This window comes from Cryptotermes secundus, unplaced genomic scaffold (assembly GCF_002891405.2).
Source record: "Cryptotermes secundus unplaced genomic scaffold, Csec_1.0 scaffold234, whole genome shotgun sequence".
NCBI classification, from domain to species: domain Eukaryota; kingdom Metazoa; phylum Arthropoda; class Insecta; order Blattodea; family Kalotermitidae; genus Cryptotermes; species Cryptotermes secundus.
The window spans coordinates 45,318-70,328 of record NW_019725843.1 but is presented as its reverse complement, the minus strand read 5'-3'; the positions used below and the strand labels follow the sequence as shown (position 1 = coordinate 70,328).

General features: G+C 38.3%; 2 protein-coding genes across 4 annotated transcripts in view; one reads left to right on the top strand and one right to left on the bottom strand.

Moving 5' to 3' along the window:
- The first annotated feature begins 1,057 nt into the window (after positions 1 to 1,057).
- On the top strand, positions 1,058 to 14,242 carry LOC111863662 (DNA repair protein complementing XP-C cells homolog). 3 transcript variants are annotated; one of them, XM_023850162.2, is made up of 7 exons: positions 1,058 to 1,121; positions 1,471 to 3,770; positions 4,543 to 4,784; positions 5,625 to 5,850; positions 7,031 to 7,199; positions 9,048 to 9,202; positions 11,739 to 14,242. In XM_023850162.2, the coding sequence occupies exons 2-7, from the start codon at positions 1,605 to 1,607 to the stop codon at positions 12,048 to 12,050; spliced, it is 3,270 nt and encodes a 1,089-aa protein (XP_023705930.1). In that variant the 5' UTR covers positions 1,058 to 1,121; positions 1,471 to 1,604; the 3' UTR covers positions 12,051 to 14,242. The 3 variants fall into 3 exon arrangements, with proteins under 3 accessions (XP_023705930.1, XP_023705931.1, XP_023705929.1); XM_023850163.2 differs by having other exon boundaries at positions 1,063 to 1,338; XM_023850161.2 differs by having other exon boundaries at positions 1,063 to 3,770.
- Positions 14,243 to 19,618: 5,376 nt separating this feature from the next.
- LOC111863651 (cadherin-87A) overlaps positions 19,619 to 25,011 on the bottom strand; it is a gene marked incomplete at its 5' end in the record, with an annotated part of 49,115 nt that continues 43,722 nt past the window's right edge. The window contains 3 exon segments of the mRNA XM_023850150.2: positions 19,619 to 20,968; positions 22,519 to 22,686; positions 23,260 to 23,386. Of these exon segments, the coding sequence (XP_023705918.2) occupies positions 20,801 to 20,968; positions 22,519 to 22,686; positions 23,260 to 23,386 (463 nt within the window).

Below are 25,011 nucleotides of genomic sequence, written 5' to 3'. Positions count from 1 at the left end.
GAATTTCTCTTCTCGCTCATTCGTGCTGCATTTCCTGCCCATCTCATCCTCCTTCTCTTGGTCATTCTGATTTTACTTGGCGAAAAGTACAAGTTATGAAGCTCCTCATTATGCAGTTTTCTCCAACCTCCTGTCACTTCATCTCTCTTCAGTCCAAATATTCTCCTGAACACCCTGTTCTCAAACACCCTCAGTCTGTGATCCTCCCTTAATTTCAGAGACCACGTTTCGTAACCATACAGTATCACATGCAAAGTTATTAGTTTGGTATATTCTAATTTTTACGTTTTCAGGAAGTAATTAAGAGCAGATTGAATTCAGGAAATACTTGCCACCATTCAGTTTACAGCATTTTGTCTTCCCGTCTGCTGTCTAAAACATACCAATTAGAATATGCAAAACTACAGTTTTACCTGCGGTTTTGTATGGGTCTGGAACTTGATATCTAAAATAAGGTAAGAACATAGCCTGAGGGTACTTGAGATCAAGGTGCTGAGGAGAATATCTGGACCGAAGAGAGATGAACTTGTGGGAGGTTGGAGAAATTGCATAATGAGGAACTTCGTAGCCTTTGCTCTTCGTCAAATACACGTGTGTAGAATGATGAAGTCAAGGAGATTAAGATGGTCAGTGCGTGTAGCACGTATCGTGGGGAAAAGTAATTTATGTAGGATTCTGGTGGGATATCCAAAAGGATATTAGGAAGACCTTGACGTAGGTGGGAGGATATTATTAAAGCGGATCCTTAATAAATAATATGGGATGACATGGCCTAGATTTATTTGGCTCAGTATAGGGGCCAGTAGAGGGCTCTGTGAACATGGTAATGAACCTTCGGGTTCAATAAAATGTTGCGAAGTTCTTGATTATGCGGCTTCTCAATGACTCTGTTCCATGGAACTAATTAGTTATTTTATTTTGTAGATGGCAGAAAATGACATGCCGTTTCTCCTGCCATCTATGCCCAGGAAGCACAACTACCTATATGGAGCGGTGTCTGTAGGGACAACAGGGATTGGTGTGCGTAGGTAAGTTTATATCTATAATGTTGGTCATGGTCGGTCATGGTTTGAGATTGCTGAAGGAATGTCAAATGTCGCAAATTTTCGTACTAATTGAATGTAATTCATGATTCAAGTTATGTTATAAAATAGCCTTTTATAGCTTGTAATTTTGTACATAGAATAGAAGTGACAGTATGTGAAAATGTCCGTTTAATATATTTTTGTTCTAATTAGTCTGAAATTCAGAACGATTTGCGGCTTACTTTATGCAGTTGATCATAGGCGCGAATTGGAACGTATATTGATATTATCTCTGCAGTGGGGTTAATTGGGGGTAATTTGACTTTACTTATGTATGAAGAGGATACGTAGTTCATGCTTATGCGTATGATGTTATGTAGTAACTCCCCAGTTTACTACGAACAGTTGACACTGAGTGGATAGTGAAGCAATTTTTTCTTTTCAGTGCTGAAGACACCACGTGTATTACGTAATTTATGGTTTCAACCTGTAGTCTTAACTAGTGTCAAAGCTGTAGCGGATCATCCTGGGTAAAAATTTCGCATTTGCCTGTGGGCGGTACTTATTTCTTAAATTAAAATGATGCGAAGATCAATGAAGAGGTGTTCGTCTTCCATCAAAAGTGAAGTAAAACATGGAGAAAAAAGAAGCTCAAATTCGTTGAAAGGAAAGAAACCAAAATTAGAGACAGAGGCAGAAAAGAATGATTCTAAATCATCAGAAAACACACAGGAGAATGCCATACACAATAACATACAACCAAAAGTTGAATCATCAGGCAGCTGTTCTGATGAGTTCATGCATACCCCTGATTTGTCATATTTGAATTTGGATAGGTTTCCTGAAAAAAAAGAATTAACATCAGATTTTACTGCTATAGAGAATAATATCTTGACTGGTGTTACATGTTTGAATGATTCTGATGATTCAGACTTTGAAAGTGTTCCAGAAAGTCAGTCAGTTTATTTTCCTGTTAACCGTGAAGAGAGTATAACATCTGGCAAAACTGGTAGAAAAAAGAAAACAATGAACAGTAATAAGCGCAGAATAAAATCAAAGCAGAGGAATACTTCTGAAGTATCAACAGGAAATTTGAACATACCAGATGAGGGAGTAAAGGTTTCATTAGCACCTGATATAAATGAAATGGATGTATCTCAGTTACTGGCTTTGGGAGAAAGTTTAGGAACCATATCAAAAGTAAGCACAGCTGTTACAGACTGGGCACATAATTCAGCATCAGATTCAGAGAACAATTTATCAGATTGGGAAGAAGTTAAAGGATTAGATGTGAAACCTACAGAACATATTATACCCAAAGAAGGTATTGAAGTGACACTAGAAGCGCCTGATTTGTACAGGAAACGTAAGAAGAAAGGATTTGATATGGAAGCCCACTTGAGGCGTCGACTTAACAGGATGAAACGTGAGTTTCAAGTCCTAATTCACAAAGTTCATCTCCTGTGTTGGATTGCTCATGGTCAATATATCAATTCAGTACTCAATTCCGAAGTTCTTATGGCCCAATCACTCTCTTTAATTCCATCACAACATTGCTACCCAGCAAAACACACAAACCTGAGCTATCTTGAGAAAATTGTGGAATGGTTTAGGAAAACTATAACCATTGCAGACAGAATAGATAATGAATCTCTATTACCACACTGTGAATCTTTACAGAAATCATTCCAATCACGGACTGCACCTTCCGCACGTGATTTGGTGTTTATGTTTATTTGCGTACTTAGAGCACTAGGTGTAAAAGCAAGATTGTTGATGTCACTACAGCCACTTCCATTAAAACCTTCAGCTGAAGACATGGTTGGCATGAACAGAACAGAGAGAAACAAAGAGGAGGGTATTGATATGAAAGTTGAGAAGAATGATACGAGGGATACCAATGAAGCAACAACTTCAAAAAAATCATCAAAAGAGGAAAATAAGTTCTTGAAAGACAAGAAATCAAAAACTGCAATCAAGTTACAGGATGAGAAGCAAGGGGATGATAATCATAATCATAAGAATAAGAAATCAAGCAATTTAAATTTGAAGACCAAAACTCCAGATGTAAAGAAACGTAGGAATGATGCTGATGTATCAGAAGAAAAAATGCAGAACCTGAAAAGAACACTTAGGGCACGTAAAGTAACACTAAACATGTACAGAGACAAGTCTGAGTCTTCTGATGAAGGTGATACATCAAATCAATACATGAGGGTGGCATGTAAAGAGCAGCAAAACCTGAAAATCAGAATCACTGGTGGCAGGCATCCTCATAGACCTGCTACTGATGTTAGTACAATAGGTCAGGAGGAAACCTTGTCAAAGGAGAGAGGAAGTGGTAGCAAGAATGTTGGGGTTAATATAAACAAGAAAAGAAATTTGTCTCAAATTGCATCTTCCCTCAGACAAGATGAAGACAGTGACAGTGACTTTGTGCCAGAGGCTTCAGTGGATCATAAGTCTAGCAACTTGAAGAGGACAAAGTCAGGGGACTCCAGCAGTGAAAGTGATGTTAAGTCAAAAATGGTAATGCAAAAGAAGGTGACTCATAGAAAAGTACTGGATAGAGGAGTGCTGGTATCAGATTCTGGGACATCCACTGCTGGAAAAGGGACCCAGAAGAAGGAGAAGAAGAAGAAGGATCGCTGTGATGTTTGGAGTGAGGTGTTCCTTGAAGAGGAGGAGAAATGGATCAGTGTTGATGTTCAGAGCGGCAAACTGCACTGCGTTGCAGAGTTGCACGTAAGCCAACTCATTTACTTTGCTCATTATGTATCCCAGTGTATGATACTGGACATTATCACTTGATATATGTAAAGCTGACTGCCTCTGTGGTCTAGTGGTCAGAGTTTCTGGCTACAGATCCAGAGGTCCCGGGTTCGATTTGTGGTGCTACAAGATTTTCTGAGAAGTAGTGGGTGCGGAACAGTGTCCACTCAGCCTCATGAGGGTAATTGAGGAGGTATTTCAAGGAAATAGCAGCTCTGGTCTAGACAACCGAGATTAACGGCCATGGGGATTCGTTGCACTGACAACGTGACACCCTCTATCCGCTAAAGTTGGCACTAAGTTCGCCAACAAGCGGCGGTCACTCGGTCAGTATAGTTCACTTGCAGACTAAAGCCACGTAGTTTGTTTTATTTTTTGTTTGTATGTACAACTAAATACTAGATTTAAATCTTCAGTGTGATATCTGAAGTTCTCATGGCAAGGACTATGAAAATGACACACTCCTGGGGTGTGATAGTACAGAGTCTAGTAGAAGTTTACCAGCATTTGGAAGGAACATCAGAAACTTCTCACATCCCAGAAAACGATTATCTTCAAACCTTTATTGCTGTACAAGACTGGTTCCTTTACATGTCAAATGTACATGCCATAGATGACCTTCAGTAACATGAGCTTCATAAAAAATGGTCAGTAGTTCCAAAAGGTATTAGGGTAACACAGCTCCCAGTAATTTTGCTTTTCATGTCAGAAATCTGAAGTTATATTTTGCTTTCTTTGCCCACAGTCACGTGCTACACAACCAGTAACATATGTCCTAGCCTTCAACAATGACCTTACGTTGAAGGATGTGACATGTCGGTATTGCGTCCAGTTCTCGACATTGACGAGGAAACTTCGTGTGGATGAGAAGTGGTGGAAAGAATCACTGAGTCCTTTCGTTTCTGCTCCTACTGCTCATGATAAGGAAGAAGATGAGGAGCTAAACAGGCTAATGCTAGATCGCCCCATGCCAACTACTTTGAAAGAGTATGCATTTGCACTGTTAAAAACAACAATGAAAAGGTGTACTCCAATGTACACATATTTTCCAGTTTTGTTCTTTGTGAATTTGCATTCTTGTGTGTTCCTGATGTCTGTTTACTGCAGATATAAAATAAATTATTCATTTCTTATCTATTTTATGCTAAATTCTTTTCACAGAAGCGAATGCTTAAAATTAGTAGCCTAACTCAACATGCAAGTACTACATATCTGTCTGTCCCTAACATATTAGTTTAACTTTCTATGTTACATCTCTTTGGTCCTGTAACGACCTTACCCTCCTTTATGACATGCTAATTCTTCTCTGTTATTTTGTTTTTTCCCTCAGTTTCTGCACTTTATACTCTTTCTGTTGTGACTTCTCAGTTATCCATGGTAGTGAATGCAGATAATTAAAACAATGGATAATCCAAAGAACAGGAAATAGCCAGTATTGGTCCTGCATTCAACCTTGAAAATCACTGAATTATTTACCATCCTGCTACTAGCCAGTAAACAGTGAGACATGTAGATGAAAGCAGCATTTGTTCAGTGGCTGTAGGTAAACGCCAAAAGCAATAAAAGATTTTAATGATTTTCCTCATTACCTTGAGCCCAGGGCTGGATAATACCTCAATTTAGACCACAACAGCTTCCTTCCAAATCCTTTCCATTTCATCCATCATATCCTATCATTTGAGCCTATATGGTCTAGCTACTGACGGCATCATGAAGTAATCCACAGAAAAAGAATTTACAGTGTATTGATATGTTAAATCTGAATAAAGTTCACCAGATTCGTAATTCATTGTATTGATATCAACAAACCTTTGTTTTATTTGCCAGGTTTAAAAATCATCCACTGTATGTACTGAAGGATGACTTGCTAAAGTTTGAGGCCTTATACCCTCCAGATGCTCCACCTCTTGGGTTTGTGAGGGGGAAACCTATATATGCAAGGGAATGTGTTCATGTTCTTCATTCAAGGGAGATTTGGTTGAAAGAAGCCAAAGTTGTTCGACTGGGAGAAACACCGTACAAGATTGTGAAAGCTAGGCCCAAGTATGACAAGGTATTGCCCACTGCATGCTTCAGGCATCGTTAATTATAATTTCTTAATTATTTGCTGTTCATTGCAAAGCGTATGGTCATTTTTGCCCTATGAATTAGATGTCTAGTGCCAAGGATTTCAAGATGTTTCATATGTTGACGACCTAAAAATACCATTTATCGGGGATGTAATAAATTCCCAGGCCAACATGTACAGAAACAGGAATATGAATCATACAAATGAACTGATTGCTGCTCTCACCAGTGAACCAACCGTTGCAAGAAGGCTCAAAAGACAGTGGCCCAAAGACTTACATATATAGCCTAAGGTGAACCGGCATTGGCTGGCAGCACCTACATTGACTGCATCGACTACTAAATTTACTTTACTCGTATTTTATAGAGTAGATTGTAAATAAACAGGCAGTAAAAAAAATATCTCGTATGTGTTCTCACATCAGTTAATTCAGAGTTTTTGGTGTAAATAATGATTTCTAAATGACAGTTTCTAAAAAATAACTAATTATAACTGTTTTGGAAGACGTGAACAGATAAGGTTGAAATGTGTCATTTGTAATTAGATTATTTCAAGTAGTTACTATAGGATTCTGACGATGGTGTATAACACACAGAGATATTGGGTTTTTGGACTTTATCCATCATCCTGGTTTTAAGATAACTAAGAAAAACATGATGTTTCAGAAACTGGATCTGTTTCCGTCCTCAGGTGAGGGAAAACACCTATTCTGTTGGGTCCCTTAGAAAGAGCTAGCCTCAATCACTGGTCCAAAATGTCGTGTTTTTCTTAGTTATCTTAAAACCAGGACGATGGATAAAGTCCAAAAACCCAATATATCTGTAGATTATTTCATTTTGTGTTCCCTTTGTGGGGGATGGGTTGACATATTCATATTGTGGGCACTATAAATTCTAAGCTTGTCATAGTTGCCTGTTACTCATAAACAGTTGGTGACCCTTGGTGAGCTGTCTATATGAGAATTAAAAGGTTACAAACTGAAAGTGATGCTCATGTATGAGAAGATAACAGTTATGAAATATGACATACATGAAATTTAAGGTTTGAAGTGACACTGTATCCCTTTGCTTGGTTCTGCATGTCTGAATAATAAGCAGCTACTTTACAACTAAGGGTACTTTCCCGCTTCATGTTGAAAATTTTGAACAGATGGTTATACTTTCAGATGACGGGGCAGTTCGTCAAAGATCTGCCTCTAGAGGTGTTTGGCTCATGGCAGGTGGAAGATTATGTTCCCCCTCCTGCTGTAGATGGGAAGGTTCCTAGAAATGAATATGGAAATGTGGAGTTGTATAAACCCTGTATGCTACCCAGAGGCACTGTCCATCTTCAGGGTAAGCTCATGATTTTGTCTAGCCAGGTTTGAGTCATCTGTGTGACATAGTAGTTCCTGAACTTTTTAACAATTACTTATTTACAGAGCTGAGCCCTTCTTGAGGAGAAGCAAAATGTGCAGCTACTCAAGAATTTCCCAGCATTTTATGGAACCCGAAAGTTCATTACCATGTTCAGAAGAGCCCTGCACTGGTCCCTATCCTGAGCCAGATCAATCAAATCCATACCATCCCATCCTACGTCTCTAAGATCCAATTTAAAATTGTTCACCCACCTATGCTTTGGTCTTCCCAGTGGTCTCTTTCCTTCTGGAACTTTTTAACACTCCTTAAAAAATTTTAAAGACCCATTTGAAATTATATTTTCTTCTGAATTTTTTTTTTCACATTTGACCTTGTCCATCACAGTTATTTTACAAATCATTTTTCATCTAACAGGAAGCGAAGCTAATGCAACTGTGAATCTCAGTTATGCAGGTGGAACAGACAAGGAAATATGCCCAAAAGAAACCAAATAATAGTATAGCTTCCCACAATATTGTGTTTGTGAATTTACTTTGAAATAAAGTTGATGCACAAAATATTGTGATATTCACATTATCCAGTTGTTATATTATCTGAAATATTATTTCATTAATTCATTAATGCGATTACTAATATTTATTTTCATTATGTAAGGAAAAAAAGGCTGCACCATAGCTCAAGCAGTTAGTCGCTGGCTTCCCATCGCAGCGGCCCAGGTTCAATCCCGTGTCTGGTTAAGTGGGATTTGTAGTGGATAAAGTGGCGCTGGTGCAGGTTTTCTCCGAGTACTTCGGTTTCCCCTGCCAATCTTCATTCCACCAATTGCTCCACAATCACCCTCACCTATCTGGGGCTGGTACAATAGGCCAGAAGTGGCCGCAATACAAGGGACTTAGTCCTACCCCACTAGCAAAAAAAAAACTGATGTTTTTATTTTTTCTTTCACCAATCTGTCAGCAATTCCCCCAAAACATTTTACATACATTTGTACATCACAGTTTGGAACCACAGCTGTAAGAAAGAAATACTGATGAATTATCAAGAGCATGATGTGACCTTTGAGATGATGTACATATGGTATATCACTAATACTATGATTTTTCGTACATATGTATTGAAAAGTCTTAAAAAATTGACCTACTACCTTTACCATATTTGTTGGTAAAGACACATGTAACAACTCAAAAAACCAAGCTAATAATGGCAAATAAGTACAAAAATAGCTTCTCATGACTGAGAAGTGACTGCAGGTAATCTCTTGAAGACTGAAACATGTCTAAATATAAATGGAAATGATCTGCATTTTTCATTGCTTGTAACAAAGGCTTTTTGAATAAATAAATAATTTTATTGTATACTTTAAGCCACATGATATGAAAGGACTTACGAACTTGAAGGCCACTGAACAGGTTTCGATGACTTGATGTTGGAGAATATCACTAAAATTTGTATGTAAGACTTGAGGCTTTCACGGCAGTGACTATGAAGAAAGCAGTTAACACCACATATACACGGTGCCAAATCCCAGAAGACTGCTTTCTTCATCACTAAAATTTATCAGCATATTCTATTTTTGGTTAAAACTGTCTAAAAATAATGAACACTGCTTGAAGATCTAAATGGCTTTCTGTGAATCTCGAGAGTAACTCATTAAATATCTTAGCAAAAAATGTTTTGAACAGAAGCTGCAGACATACGTGAAACACAAATTTTGTATTCATTACAATTTTCCCATAAGGTGTACAGTTTTCAAAATGAGTACACAGAAGGGACATATCATAAGAGACAAGTTACATTCATGACAATGTTTTTACTTTCTTACAGTTCCTGGTTTGAACCGTGTGGCACGCAAACTAGGAATTGACTGTGCACCTGCTGTGATTGGATTCGATTTCCATTGTGGTGGAAGTCACCCAGTTCTTGATGGTTTTGTTGTCTGTGAGGAGTACAAGGATACATTACTTGATGCTTGGACCCAGGTAAGAAGAATGTTGCTGTCTTCAGAAATTGTGATATATCCTTCAACTGTTAGTAAATACAGGACAAAACATATACTGTCAACAAATTTTTCTAGTACTCAGATTACTAACGTTACATATTCAGGTGATTTATCAACTTTTAAGCTGTGTTTAAGGTAAAACTTGGAGATCCATTAGCGTCCTCTTATCCATCTCGTTGTTCATCCCTGCTCTGGATAAACGGATTGGTATTAAATGTTGCAAGCCTTATAAATTCTTTATTATATCTGTTAGAAATGATAGTCCTAATAAGACAGACATTTCCCATTATGAACATTTTATTTGTATTGTCATGTGATTGGTAATTGGATTTATTGAACTCTTACAGATCCGTGACTACAAGTAATCATAACCATTTCACTAATTCAGTTCACTAGAGCACACTTAAGTCTTCTGGTAATGGCTTCCAATGGCAGATGTCCCCCTTCAGCCACAGGAACTTTTGTCTGACTGACTCTAGACTTGTCCTGCTTATAACATCTTAGCATGAACCGCATAGAAAACACCACTTCCCATTATTGTACCCAGTTGGTGCTGCAGAAACATGCTTGTTTGCAAAGCTGTTACTTAGTAATGGCTATTGTGTATTTGCTTATTTGTAAGCAACTGGTATCACTATACTAGTAGCCTTCAACATGTATAAGTTCAAAAATTTCCAGATATTTCTTTTGTGGACAAAACCTCAGTATTTCTTATATTCAAACCTTAACCACACATGTCTGTTTAGTGTGTAAACAAGTTTCCTTAAATCCTGTAAGATGGAGCTATGATATATTGATCAGTTAATTAATTTGTTCATAAGTTTACTGAACTGCTAAGATTTCACATAATTTGGTGTGTTCATTGATATTGTGATATGACAGCTGAAAGGCTGGAATAATGGAGCCAGAAGAAATTGCCTACTGTTAGGTAACTGCTCAATAAACATGTATTGCGGTAATGGATACACACACAACAACAGAGGAATTGTTGGAAATGGTGTTTCTATATGTGGTCTGTCCTGAGGCTATATAACTAGAGCCTCCAAGTGAACAAATGCAGTGAGTTCGAGCCAGTGTGGAGGTGGGGTCAGATGCCTCCACCATAGTCCTGCGAGTCATAGGAGGTGGTGAAAAAGGAACCCATTGCCAGGAGGTATAACAGGGCCACCCTGTTCCTGGGGGTATAAATACTGGGATTTGGCCCTCCGAGTTGGGGGAATCTCAAATCTGAAACAGTAAAATATGATCATGAGTCCTGTGGGACTTGGACCTGATAATGACTGCACTGCAAGTGCCTGCAACCATTGCAAATGACAAAACCATCCTCTCATCAGAGATTCACTAACATAAGACAGTATGTTACTGTGATAGTCATAGCTGGTTGGATAATGGGTTGAAAGTCAGTTCAGTACCATTGATTATTTATAACTGTGAACGCTTAGACTTCTCCTTGCCCGAGTACTTGAAGATGCTGCTTCATGCTTAAAAGTATTGTGACATGTTGCGCAATGGAGAACAACCCCTCCCTACCCAGCAGTGACATGGTGGGTGAGTCAGCACTCCGTCTCCCCCCTCGGCAGTGTGACATGGCACGCAACGCCGCCGTCGACACAACATCAGGCAACAGTGGTATCCATTGTGTAACATGCAAGGGCTGCGACTATATAAGTGAACCACACTGCCTGCAAGGCGAGTTGAAATGTGGCCGTCATCGAGTTCAGTTGTTGTCAGTTAAAGTGTATCAGCCGCTGAAGACAGTTCTCCAGTCAGCACTGAACGAGTTCTCAAGGCAGCAGCCTACGAGTTGAGTTGGAATATAGCAGCCATCGCAGAAAGAAGAACCGGACGCGTGTGTAATTGTGTAATTGGGAGTGTGTAATACAGAGAGACTTGTAGAGCTCGCATACTGTAAAAACATGTAGACTACTGAGAACAGTGTGAACAGATTATTGCGAATAGGGTTATAAAGTGTGAAACCCCGCAACTGTGTTATAAATAATTGTAGCCAATACTTGTAGGTTGTTGAATAAACCAATTAACAATCTGAACGGCGTCTTCAGTAACTCAACACGTTACAGTATTTATGTTGTTTTTCTGTCTTTTAATAACATCTGGAAAGTAATTTTTTGAGGCTCTGAAATATCATATAGCATGTGAATGCAGTATTTCATTTAGATATTGGCCTTGTTTGTGTTAAGATTGAATAATATAAAATGATTATATTTCTTTGAATAGGGTAAAATGTGGGGTTACATTGTCTGAATAAGGTCAGGAGAATGTCAAAGAATAACTACTGATAATGTACCCTAATTACTATAATGACATTTCCTCCGCTCCCGGTATAAAGGCCATACGACCCACTTTATCCTCCTGCATTAGGTATTGAAATTTTCTCTGCGCTGAAAGATGTGACATGCCTTGACTTGAGTTTCACGTGTGAAAACTGGAATGCAGTGTGAAGGTGATGTTGGCTCATATCACTGTATTATGTTGTAATGAATGATTGGTGTTATTAGGAACAAGATGAAGCTGAGAAACGTCAACGGGAGAAGTTAGAAAAGCGAGTGTATGGCAATTGGCGACTCCTTATCAAGGGCCTCCTGATCAGAGAGAGATTGAAGAAGCGATACTCCTTTAGTGATGAAGCAGGACCTTCAGAATCCAGAAATATCAGTAGTAGAAAACAGAGCACAAAACTTTCTGGGAAAAGTAGAAGCCGAAAAGGAAAACAAAAAACTGCACACGATAGATGTAAGGCTGAAAGTGAGGAGGAAGACAGTGATGATGATAATGAAAGTGATAAGGACTGGGATTTATATGTGCAATAATGTCAAGTCTTTTACATTGTAGCTGTTATTAATAATTAGGTATCAGTTTTGAGCAGTTGTATTTTATGTATACTTTTTATAATGTAATTAAGGTGTTGTTATCACATATCCACCTACTAGAGACAGTAGATATTCATGTTTCTGAATATCAAATTTGAATTTTTTTCATTTTTGTGCTAAGATGTAAACTGTTTATGATGTTACAGAATAATATTGCCATGCCTAAATGCAATATTGTTCTGAATCTTGTACAGTCTACATAGTACTACACTCAGAAGACAAAAACAAATTCTGGGTGAACCTTTGGTCCATACTGTTCCCATTGTAATTTCTTTTGATCTCTCTGTCACATTCTAAATCTTACTACATTTCTCTTTGTGTAGAATATATTGAAAAGTCTTATTTTGAATGCTGTATGCTATTCTGTCTAAATTATTTAACCAGTTAGTTATATAATCTTTTGAGTTTTTGAGTCAATGCACATCCATAATTCTTTCATGATATCAGCATATCTGTTTTGGTCCCAAAGCAAGACTCATGCCATGGATCTCAGAAAACTAATTTTTACTGATCCCAGTCTTCCTTTTATCTTTCATTATCCATGCCTAGATTTCTGATGTATTAGTAAAGCTACTAAATATTGCAAATTAATGATTTAATTTGCAGGGGGTTGTCTGAGGTGCAACTTCTTGCGATGTTCATAGACTGGTTGTGTTCTACATTGTCATGTAGTATTATTATGTCCTCTATGACATGTTCCGACCTTATAAGGTCATCATCAGGTAGATTATTTATGTAGTTGCTGCACTGTACTGCTTTTAGTTCATTGTTTAAAACATTAAAATTTGGTTAAGATCTAATGATTGGTGAATTCTGTTAAAATTAATTAAGACTGACTTTTTATATTGCTAGCACTCTAAAGTGTAGTGTTGGCTTGACATGGAGTTTTGTTATGGCATTGAGTATTTGTGCTGGGTATGAAGTTGTTGATGTTCTGTATCATGTAATATTGCATGGTTTTCATAGATGGTGAATGGTTACTATGTAAATAATCAACCTCATGAGGCTGAAACATACTGCAGAAGAAAGAACATGACAATGTAGCACACCACCAGTCTACAAAGAGGACAAGAAATTGCACCTTTAGAACTGTCCTTGTCAATTAATTGTGAACCTGTTCAGCAGGATGCTGAAATACTGTTACAAATTGATGCTTTTAAAACTTAATGACCTGTTTGAGACTCAAGTATTATCATTTTGGAACTTATCAGTTGAATTCTAATGATTGTCATCAGGTCCCAGTCCAGAAACCTCTGTCGCTTATTCAAGATGCAAGGCTACTCGTGGGATAACTGAAATGATTCACATCAGATTGTGACTGGCAAATGCATCATGTTCCATGTCCCCAGACTTCCACTTTGAGAACATCATGCCGCATGCTCTTTATGCCTCTTCACCCTGAATATGACATCTGCATAGTACTTCAGAACACTGAAACAGCATCAGTACAGGATGCAGCCAAACTTACTTATGAGTTTATACTTGGTTTGCCAGAAATAATACAGTAGGAGAAAAATGCCTAATACTAGGTTCACATAAATACAATTTGAGATTCTTGTGGCAGGGACTACGTAAGAGTTCTATCTTCTGCAACATAATGCCACATAATATAGTAGAAGTTCACCAAAGTTCCTCCAAAACATTGATAAATTTCTACCAGACTACATGGCATGACATCCCAGAAGATTTCTATTCTTCATAATCCCTCCTATGAAATTTTCAAATCTCATACAAGCTCTCTAATTCGTATGTACTTTCCAGTTGATACATTGTAACATAATATGGATAACATATACCTTAAGCCAACATGTATATAACCCAGGCATAGGCAAATATCAGGATAGTTCATCAGTTAGGTGACAACCATTTTCTTCTGAATCTATTTCACTTCATTAGTCATCCTACCATTAAATACAACCTATGCTAGATACTGACAGCATTGTGAAATAAACCACTAGAAAATATTAACGCAACCAAGTGAAAATTCACACAGATTTTGCCCCAGTGATTTAGATTTCCTACCTCATCTTTTATGGGGCACGCAGTAACATAGTTCATTGATGCACTATGCTACAAGACAGAAGGTCACTGGTTCCAAGTCCCGATGAGGTCACTGGATTTTTTTCAATTGACCTAATCTTTCCAGCCACACTATGGCCCTGGGGTCGACTCAGCCTGTAAGAGAAATAAGTACCAGGAATTAATTAAAGCGCAGCCTACGCGTGAGGCTGACAACCTTACTGCCCTCTTTGAGCTGATTGTCTAGATAATGTGGGACCCTCAACGTCTCATATCCTTATGGGCCTTCACCACATATTATAGGGATAGCTTTACTTACTTCTTTTTTACCTCATATTTTATAACTGTATAATCATGTGATATAAGCAGCTTTTGTACAATATATATTAAAGCTTCTATATTTTGTAACTTTATGTTAAGTGCTAGCAATTACAGTAAAACCACCACATTCAAAATTCAGACTTGCAGTTTTATGTTATAGCACTGTGTTTCAAATTCAGTGGTGGAAAATACCTTGTGCATTAATAAGAGAGTTAAGTGAACTGAATCATCTGTTGAGTTTGTTACACATAGGCGCCCCCCGTCCCATATATCCCCTTTAAAATTTATTGAAATATGACATGTGATTATAGTGGGATTTTTTTTTCTGAAATGAGCTGTAATCATTATCTTTTATTAGCGTGAAGTTCACGTTTTATCAGGTGATGTATGATCGACAGTATCATTATAGAGTGATACAGAATGATAAAAGACACATCGACTGTATTGTGATCAGTGGGTTATACCATGAGCTGTGGCTGCAACAATTTATTTGGGGGGGGGGGAACCAGAACATTTTCACACAATGTTACATTTAAGCTGTTTAAGAATATTTCTGTGGATCATCATCTATAGCCAGGATAGAAAAATATTTTAATTTTTGGTATTAGTATCTGATATACTTCCTTTTTTCAATTTTGGTATCCCCCTCCCCAGATACCCTTGGCTTGGCTTGGCAAAATACAGTGCCAGTGCCACTGTTTGGAATAAGGTAAGTTTTATATTGGAGGTTTTACAGTTAAATTATTCATGATAAGAAGTGAATATATACAAGCTGTTGAATGATGGTTTTGATGATTTTGTAATGCATTAGTTCTGGGTTTGTTAATGTGAGGGTTATTCAAGTGGAATCCATTCATGGTATTGCTAGCAAATATGGCCATTTTAAATTTATCGTATGTCTGTGAGCGTAACATTAATTTTTGTGGACTCTGTGAAGAAGTATTCTTGGAATAAAAATGTTGAACTGAGCAAGTTGGCTTAAGTGGTAATATTTTTAACTACCTCTACTCCTTTGCCCAGAATGATCACTGAATATGTTTCATTTGAACAACCCTTGCAATTTTACAATTACAGTAGTTATCTTATACAACTTGAGCTGGAATAGCATAGTCAGTATAGTGACTGGCTATGGGCTAGATGACTGAGGGGTCAGAGTTCCGAGTCCCAGTAGGGTCAAGAATTTCCTGTTCTCCAAGTTGTCCGGACCAGCTCTGTGGTCCACCCAACCTATCCAATGGGCACTGGGGGCTTTTTCCCCAGGGGGAAAGCTGCTGGGGCATGAAGCTGACCACTCACCTCAAGCTAATGCTGAGGTCAAAAAAATGTTGATCTATACATCCACTCCCCCATATGCCTTCATGGCATAGTGCTTATTTTATTAAGCACAGGGACAACTTTACCTTTTATCTTAAACAACAAATATAATATAATAAATAAATATAAATATAATATTGCATGTATATTTTACAAGAGATTATTTTAATTTGTGATCTGATTATTTGTTATATATCATCAAAAGGAAAGTTATCAGGAAATTTTAACAAATTTTTAATACTACGAGTTTATTTTTTAGTGTTATACTATGCTGTACTCTTCATTTGAACTAGGCTATACACCTATGGATATCATTGCTCAGAGAATGTAGATAGTATTATGATATGACAAGTCCTGTATCAATGTATTTTGATTTATGGGAAAATAAAATAAAGAATGTATGATTTCATGTGTGATAGGTATAGAGGAGCATTAATTGTGGATGATGTGATGTAAGACACAGATGCTTCTGCTTCATCTTGTTGTTGTTGACAACAATGATCGTGATTACAATGACATTTATAAGAAATTTTTTCTGATATTGTTTCCATTCTATGCAGGTTGATTGATGAAAAGTTTCCTGTCTCATTTTGCTTCCCACAGTTCTTCCTTTCAGTATTTTGCCAGTTCTTGCCTCTCTTCTTGGTGTCTCCCAGTACCTGGCTGAACTGTCACATTCTGGTCATCCAACAGATCACTTTCCTCAGACCCCTCAGTGGTCATATGGGGTCCTGACCTGTCTACCGCGTGTTATAATCTGCAGCTGGATACGGTGAGGAAATGTTATCACATCGACAAACGCTTATCCTACTGTTTATTCTGTGCATTCAGAACAACCCAAACCTGAATATTTTCAGCAGCTGCAGCCAGGGCCTTATAAAAAAAGTAAAGCTATCCCTGTAACAGGTCCTGAGGCCCATAGGGGCACTTCATGTTTTGTTTGGCAGATTGTAATGCTGTGGTGACTCATTTGTACCAAGAAAGGTATCCAGGACGAGGCTGTCCAGAGAGGAAAACCTTTCTAAGTATCCATTGCCGACTTTGTGAACATGGGAATTTTGCACCTCATGTTGCCAATGGGGTGAGCAAGATCTGTGACTCCTGTAGTCTGGTTCTTGTGACTGAAGCTCCTGGAAATAGCACATGAAGGGCATCAGTGCAAGTAGGCATCACTCATTCATCTGTCTTGAGAGCGTTGTGAAAACAACAGCTGTATCCCTACCATCTGCAGCATGTACAGGCCTTGTCACTACAAAATTACTCTGTGTGAGTGGTTCTTACAGCAGTGTGGTAGAAATCCTAACTTCCCTGCCTTGGTGATATTTATGCATGGAGCACAGTTCACAGGTGGAACTGATAACTTTCACAATCAGCATCTGTGGGCATATGAAAATCCTCATGCAATTCTTCCATCACATCACCAATAGCAGTTCTCCATCAACATCTGGCCCAGTATTTGTGGTGATAATTTATTTGCACCCCACATAATTCCAAAGAGGATTACAGGGCATGATTACAAAGCTATCTTGTGATACAACATGCCTCATTTCTTGGCCAGTGTGCCACTGATCATTCATTGAGAACTGTACTTCCTGCATGATGGTACTCCTGCACATTTCTGTCTCGTTGCCGGCAGGTACCCAACTTGAAAGTTTCCTGGTCGATGGATAGATATAGGTGGACCAATTGCCTGGCCTTATTCCTCACCTGATTTAAATCCACTGGATTACTACTTCTGGGGCCATTTAAAATCGTTGGTTTATTCCACTCCAGTAGATGATCTGGAACCTCCCAAAAATCAAATTGTAGTGGGTTTTCAGACAATATGCCAGGAATTTTGGATCATCTTTGGGTGGCAATGATACATCGAGCAGAGGCCTCTTTCAAGCAGTAGGTGGACATTTGTAACATTTACTGTAAGGTAATGTGAAGAGCTTAGGTCATAGACAGGCTTTAAAAACTTGGAAACTGTGCATTTCTGGACCTATGTTGACACAAACTCTTTTCATTATCTACAAGTATGATATCTTAACTTGACCATGCTTTTAATCTGTGGTTGCAGTGTTGAAGGGATTATGTTTTATTGCACTGGCACACTTTGATTGTTGGAAAACCTCAGTATATTTAGGGGACATCAGTTAATGTCACAGGCATGAAATTTCACGGGATTAAAGTGTGTTTAACCAGCGAAGTTTATAGTCACCCAATAAATAAATGGACATCAGTGATAAGATGTGAAGTTTTAGTTTAATTAAAAGATATTACAACTTTTCTTTTCCTGTATTGGCTGGGTGGTGCAGTATTGTAATGATGCTATCTAGCTGGCCAAATATTACCTTTCTTTCATCCTGATAACATTACCTGCTAGTTAAAATCTGGGATCCTGCCTCATATTTTTTTCTTCCTCTTCGCTCCCACTTTGGAGCATAGGGCTGATTTCTCAGTTTCAGTACTTGTATGTATACACACACACACACACACACACACACACACACATATATATACACATACACACACACACACACTCTCTCTCTCTCTCTCTCACTCCCTCCCCCTCTGCCCCCCTTCCTTCCTTCTCTCTCCCCCTCTCTCTCTCTCTCATGACAGTAATAATACAAAGCCCAGTGTGTTCATCTAAGATGACTTTAGTTGTCCCTGTGCTTAACCATTTAAGCACTATGCCATAAAGGCATATGAGTGAGTGGATGTATAGATCCACATTTTCTTGACCTTGGCACTAGTTGGAGGCTGCTTTACCCCCTGGGAAAGGGTCCCCAGTACCCATTATATAGAAGGCTGGGTGGGCCCCAGAGCCAGTCTGGATGACATGGAGAGTTGAACATTCTTGTAAGATTTGAGGCTTTCACGGCGGTGACTATGAAGAAAGCAGTCTTCTGGGATTTGGCACCGTGTATATGTGGTGTTAACCGATGTTTCGGAGGAACGTATCGCCCCCATCTTCAGGGTAGAAGAAAAAGTATAAGAAATCTGCAAGCGACAACACCGTGAGAAACGGTAAAGCAGACTGTGGAAATATTCCTAGAGAGCAGAGAGGGAAGGGGGGAAGGGCAAGTATACAAGTGAAAGCAGTGGTGTGGGAGGGGTGGGGGAAGGGAGCTGGGACAAGCGTGATTTTGTGTAGGGGAGAGAATAGCAAGGTTACAAGGCTTCGCTTTAACCGTAAGCTGAGGGGGGGGGTGTTATGTTGGTTGGTCATGGCCTTGTGGCCTTCTGGATCTGGCGTCATATCCCGGTGGGGGGTTTTTAAGAGAACAGATAAGAGGTTTCCAAGACTTGCTGAGACGAAACCCATCCTCTCTGTTCATATTCCCTGGATGCAGTTCGATCTCAATGGCTTCCCTAATGATGCGATCCATATAGCGCGTCTTGGTGGCGAGGATGGAGGTATTCTGAAGCTGAATGCGGTGTCCCAGTTCGATGCTGTGTTCAGCTACGGCCGACTTGTCCGGATGTTCGAGACGGATGTGCCGCTGATGCTCCTTCAACCTCGTGTCCACGGAGCGGCCTGTCTGCCCAATATAGACCTTCCCGCACTCGCATGGGATACTGTATACACCCGGTGTCCTTAGGCCCAGGCTGTCTTTAACCGGCCGGAGGAAATTGGATAATTTGTATGGAGACAGACCCACTGCTTTGATGTTGTGCCGGGACAGCACTCTGCTGATGACTCTACCCAGACTCGAACTCCAATTTCTCAGCCATCCAGCCCATAGCCAGTCACAATACCGACTACGCTATCCTGGCTGGTCTCCAATACTATAAACATTTAACCAAATATTCCAAACTGCAGCCAAAGTGCTTATAGGTAGACACCATATTAATGAGCTTGAATGCTGAATGTAAACAAAATTCTGTTTAATATAAATATGGTACATTCAGTTACATCTGAAACAAAACTCTGGCACATTTGTACAAATTTTAATTACAATAAAGAAATGTTAACCATAACACTCAGCACATATGTACAATCATGTGAGTAAATTATTGAGCCACTTGTTTGCATATTACAAAATAAAAATAGTTTCAGTTATCTGCAATTCATAATCAGGGCTTAATTACAGATGTGTGTCGAGTTTGAAGACTTAGGTAATATATTTTGCACCAATCACCCACACTTACTCTTTATATTTGAATCACTAGTCCAGTCTTATCAACAACCTGAAAATTGAAATTATGCTCTGATTATGTTTACCCATATCAGTTCTATATGACTGCAAAATCACTCTTCACTGTTGTAAAAAGAAGCAAAAATATGGGACGCTACCGTTTTCTTCACAGTTATGTATAAAACACTGTAAATAATCCTGTGCATGACACTCACATAAAGCAGAGAAACTTTATAAACTTTGCATTTCCATCATGCCATTCTTTGTGCCAGAATTATTTTCCTACAGATACCAAAGTGCATTTTACCTTTCAGTATAAATTTTCAACATTAATAAACTATGTTAAAAATATGTATAACTTCTACCAGTGTGTACTAAGTTATTTTAGGAAAAGCTATGCTATCCGAATTGGGGTAATGGTTCAAGGTGAGGTAAAAATCTAATTGGTCATAAATGGTTAGCTTTGGAATGGGAAAAGTGAGAGACATTTTGGTGAGAACAGAACCTCACCACACCTAAACACAGTAGCATAAGTTGAAATGCACTTCCCTGTCTCATTACTGAAGCTCATAATTACAGAAATACCAGGTTTGCATCCACAATATTCATCATAACAGTCTTATGCAAAAGTTCCTGAAAACTTGATTTGCAAATTCCTATTTTAATATACCCAGACATTGTCATATAATAAAACTTGAACACACACTAGTAGTCCTTCTAGAAATCTCTTTCTATAGTATTGTCACCTTGATTTTTTTTTTAATATTTCAGTGATATATCCAATATAAGGGTTTAGGTTTCAGTATCACAATATTGACTGTGCTTTCAGAAATACAGTATTGATATGAGTTACATCAATAAAAATGGCAATCCTCTGACCAGAATGCATCCTTTCACATGTATATTTGGTTAGATGAGCTCAGCCACAAATTCAGGCTGCCCTTCCTTGTTAATGGTGAGGGCAGTCTGCGGTCTGAATGGGTCACTACTGCAACTTGCCATATTATTACTTCCACACAGTGGTTTATCTGGAACTTGGAATGTTGATCCTTGGAAGCCTAATGATGCTTCATACATCTGTCAGTGCAAAAAAAGAATATTCTCAGTTATAAATAAATAAAGCAATATCAGAGTCATTATGTGTGTTTGTGATTTTATACAAGTATGGCAAACTCCGGGCTATTCAGCATGTCTGGCTAATGGGGTCCACCATTTACATGAATCTGCTCATTGAATGGGAAGTGTAGAAACCCAGTACAAATTCAAAACAGCATATTTTTGCTTTAATTCTTCCATAGGAGGTCTTATATCTCAGAAGTGAACCACTAGAGGGTTTGCATGTGATTAATGAGCTTGGGACGAGAAAGAACAAAGGTTGATGTGTGTGCACATGAGCAGTTTTCCATTATTCAAAATATCTAGTGGTAGTGGTAACAAATATGATCCAAGAATATGGAACAGGTGTCATTTTCTATTAGCATTTCAATGGTAAGACACAACAGGAAGTTTCCTGGGTGAAAGATTTCAGACACATTACTGCAACATGATCACAAATTCAACTGGCCTATACTGTAATGGCACTTGCATGAGGGGGATAATGGGTAGCACTCCTTGTGAAGCCTGGGAGAACTACAATGTGGTGGGTGAACATATGAGTATCACAATTTTGTTTTTGAGTAACTCTATAAAAATGGCAAAATTTTCTTCAAAATCTGTATGCTTGGACCCTGAATAACCAGGAGTTGACTGTAGTTACAATATTAAGCTGCATTTCTGCCACTTTGTCACTATTGGGCCATCAGTGATATAAAATTGTCACTGCTGTGTTTACACAATTAAATTCTATGTGTTGTTTATTGTGATATAACATATGGCCAATGAAGATTTTGGCATAAATTGAAAAGAAAAGTGCCCAGAAGACCAAGATTAAGAAGGTATCGGCAGGTCAGGAAAGTGTCACACAGGATGAAGAATGGGGGGGGGGCAGGAAATTAAGGAGGAGAAGCTTTAGAAAGACAGATGAATGCACTGTTGCTAGGCAAGTCACATAAAAGCAGAAACATCAAAGGAGGAGGAGGAGGAGAACAAGGCAGTAACATAAATGTGAGAATTTCGGTACACACAACTAGCGAACACAGTTGTATCAGTTATATACAGTTCCTTTATATGCAATGTGCAATGGTCAATTGGCCATTATCATGTTATTATACTGTTATTTGCTAGAGTGGCCAGGGTTTACAAATTTGAGTCTATATGTATGATACAGTTACTGGGCAAACTGCATAGTGGTTGTTCAAGGACACTCAAATAAAACAGCTGGTTAACCCACATAACCTGGAGTCTGAGGCAACTACATAAGAAAAGCAGAACAACATTACAGTGAGCAGCAGATTCCTTCATCACAACAACCTGTACACCTGATGATGGCTGGTTAGGCCGAAACATTTAGTGACAACAATGAGAAAATGACAAGATATTAACCAACACTGCCTATAGATGGAAAAAAAAAAGTGAAATGCAAAGACAGATGATTCAAAAAGATGCCTAGATTTATATGTGAAATTTTAATAACTATGAATTGTTAGTCCATATATGTTACAGAGAATTCCAAATTTAAAAGTCCTTACATCTCTGGGAGTGCCTCGAAGTGAACTGTGGGCACTTCCATCATTGTGTACAACCATGCCTCCTGATAACGTTGCATAATCTCCCATGTCCTCTCCTCCCATTGATATTACTGCACTGAGAGACCCGCGACGTGCAGGATGTTGGATTGTAGCATATGTATTGTCCACCTGGAATATGTCACATGAACAGAGTAACATCTGCTATTATATTGTATATTTGTATACCCTTGCCATTGTTAAGTGCTTCTCCTTTGTAAAGTTGTTCAATTTTATACCACCATATTTATATAAGTGCAGTTATATTCTAGTGCTGCAGATTATGATGCTATTTGCATTTTGTAGCACTGGAATATGTTGTGTTTTACAAAGTATAAGACATTGTTTTCCTAGAAACTGACAACAATTTGCATGCATTGAGGTGTAATCAGGTTTCCTTCATAAAATTTTCCATCTAAAATCTCAATGTGACCTATAGTACGCAATTAATGGTATTTTTAGTTGTTTTATTTGTTTATAAGAGAAGACATATTTATGATATCATCATATCCATGAGTGTATCCCTCTCACAACTTTTAATTAAATCCATTTTTACAGAACTTGGTATGAATATTATGACATTAAACTTTAAACTTGTATAAAAGGTGACACACAAATGATAAAAGTTAAGATCATTCCATCTATATACTTTTCAATTTCATGATATCAGTAATAATGTATAAATTTATTTATAAAATGCATTACCTGAGAGAAGTCTGCACTCTCTGACCTTTCCATAGGTGGCTGTGGTGATGTGGTGGTAAGACCCATGTTATCTGTCTCACAGAACACTTGCATTGTCAGCTCTTGTTCTTCATACAACTTCAGCTTCCTGGTATAGTACACACATTTGTTAGTTGCCAAAAGTGAGCCTACAGTAACAGTCCCTGATGACAGGTGAGCATGTAATAATAATTGTCAGGGAAAAAATGAAGTGCTCAGAGGAAACCTGTCCCAGTGTCATTCTGTTCACCATAAATTCAACATAAACTACTATGGAACTGAACCTGTGCCTTCGCAATGAGAAGCCCATGCCTAGTTAGTTAGTTAGTTAGTTAGTTATTGGAGAGGGTGAGTTTCCCCATGCACTTAGACCTGTAGTGGTCCATTGTGCTTCCCTCTATGATTTCTACCAGTCTCTACATCCTACCAGTACTGGTGCTTACCATAAGTCCCGCCCAGCCAGCGAGACCGGCTCTACTAGCTGAGAGGTATCTATAATGCTTCCCCCATCTACCAGAGGTATTAGAGACTGCTGTTGGGCAGGAAACGTCCGTTAATTTGGCTCAGTGACCTCCTTTGGAGATATGATGTTCTTTTACGTGCCGTAAAGCTACGACACGGGACCCACGGCTTAAAGTCCCTCCCGGAGGACTTGTTCCCTGAATTTTTCCGCCCTTAAAAATTCGACGACCTCCGCCGGGTATTTGAACCCGCGTACTACGAGTCATGAGGTGGGAACGTTACCTCTAGACTATGGAGGCCGCTAGCCCATGCCTAACTGCACGAGTTAGGCATGACTTCACAGCACATAAACAGTTGAAGCTTACTTATTTTCAGCTGGCTAACTATATCATAAAGTAGCTGGAGAAAACAGTGAGGCAGTTGTCCATCACCAGACATTTTCAGTCCCAAACTGCTTCATTCACTATTTCTGGAGAATTTTGATTACCTTCACTACCATACTGTTGTTGTTGTTTCATAATGTAAATGTGAAGTAATTCCTGGGCTTAATTAATCTCACATACACACATACGATCACACGCACACACACACACACACACACACACACACAGTATATTATTTACTAATTTTTGTTTGTGCTCTTACATAGTTAACCTTTTTCACTCCTTCTACATACTTTCGTGTCATAAAGCTAATCTCAATTTATCAGCTGAACTGTCTCAACACCTGTGAGTTCCATAATCTCGTGAGTTAACAGGAATGTAGCCCATTTGAATATACATACATACATACAAAGATACATAATTTCACAGATCCATTGTCCGGGAACCGGACTGGATATTGAATTCGTCAGCAAAATGACATTGCAAAATGCAATCTAGTCTCAACAATTAAAATATTCAAGAATTATAAAATAAAAACACAATAATAAAATAAAGAGCAGTCATATAACAAATCTAGATAATACATAATCTTGGAAAGACAACAATAATGTATTATGCTTGCCTGTATGCCATGTATTCATCTACCAAATAAAATGCATTTAAAATAAGATAATCTTTTAGCCTTTGTTTAAAAGTATTAATATTGTCTTTCAAGGAATATATATTGTATGGCAAGTTATTAAATATTCTAATGGATGAAAAATGCACACTCTTTTGAATGGAAGATAATCTCACAAAGGAAACATGTAGTTTATTATGCCACCTAGTACTTAATTTGTGTATGCCATTATTCACCTGATACATATCAGGATTTTTGAGTACAAACAAG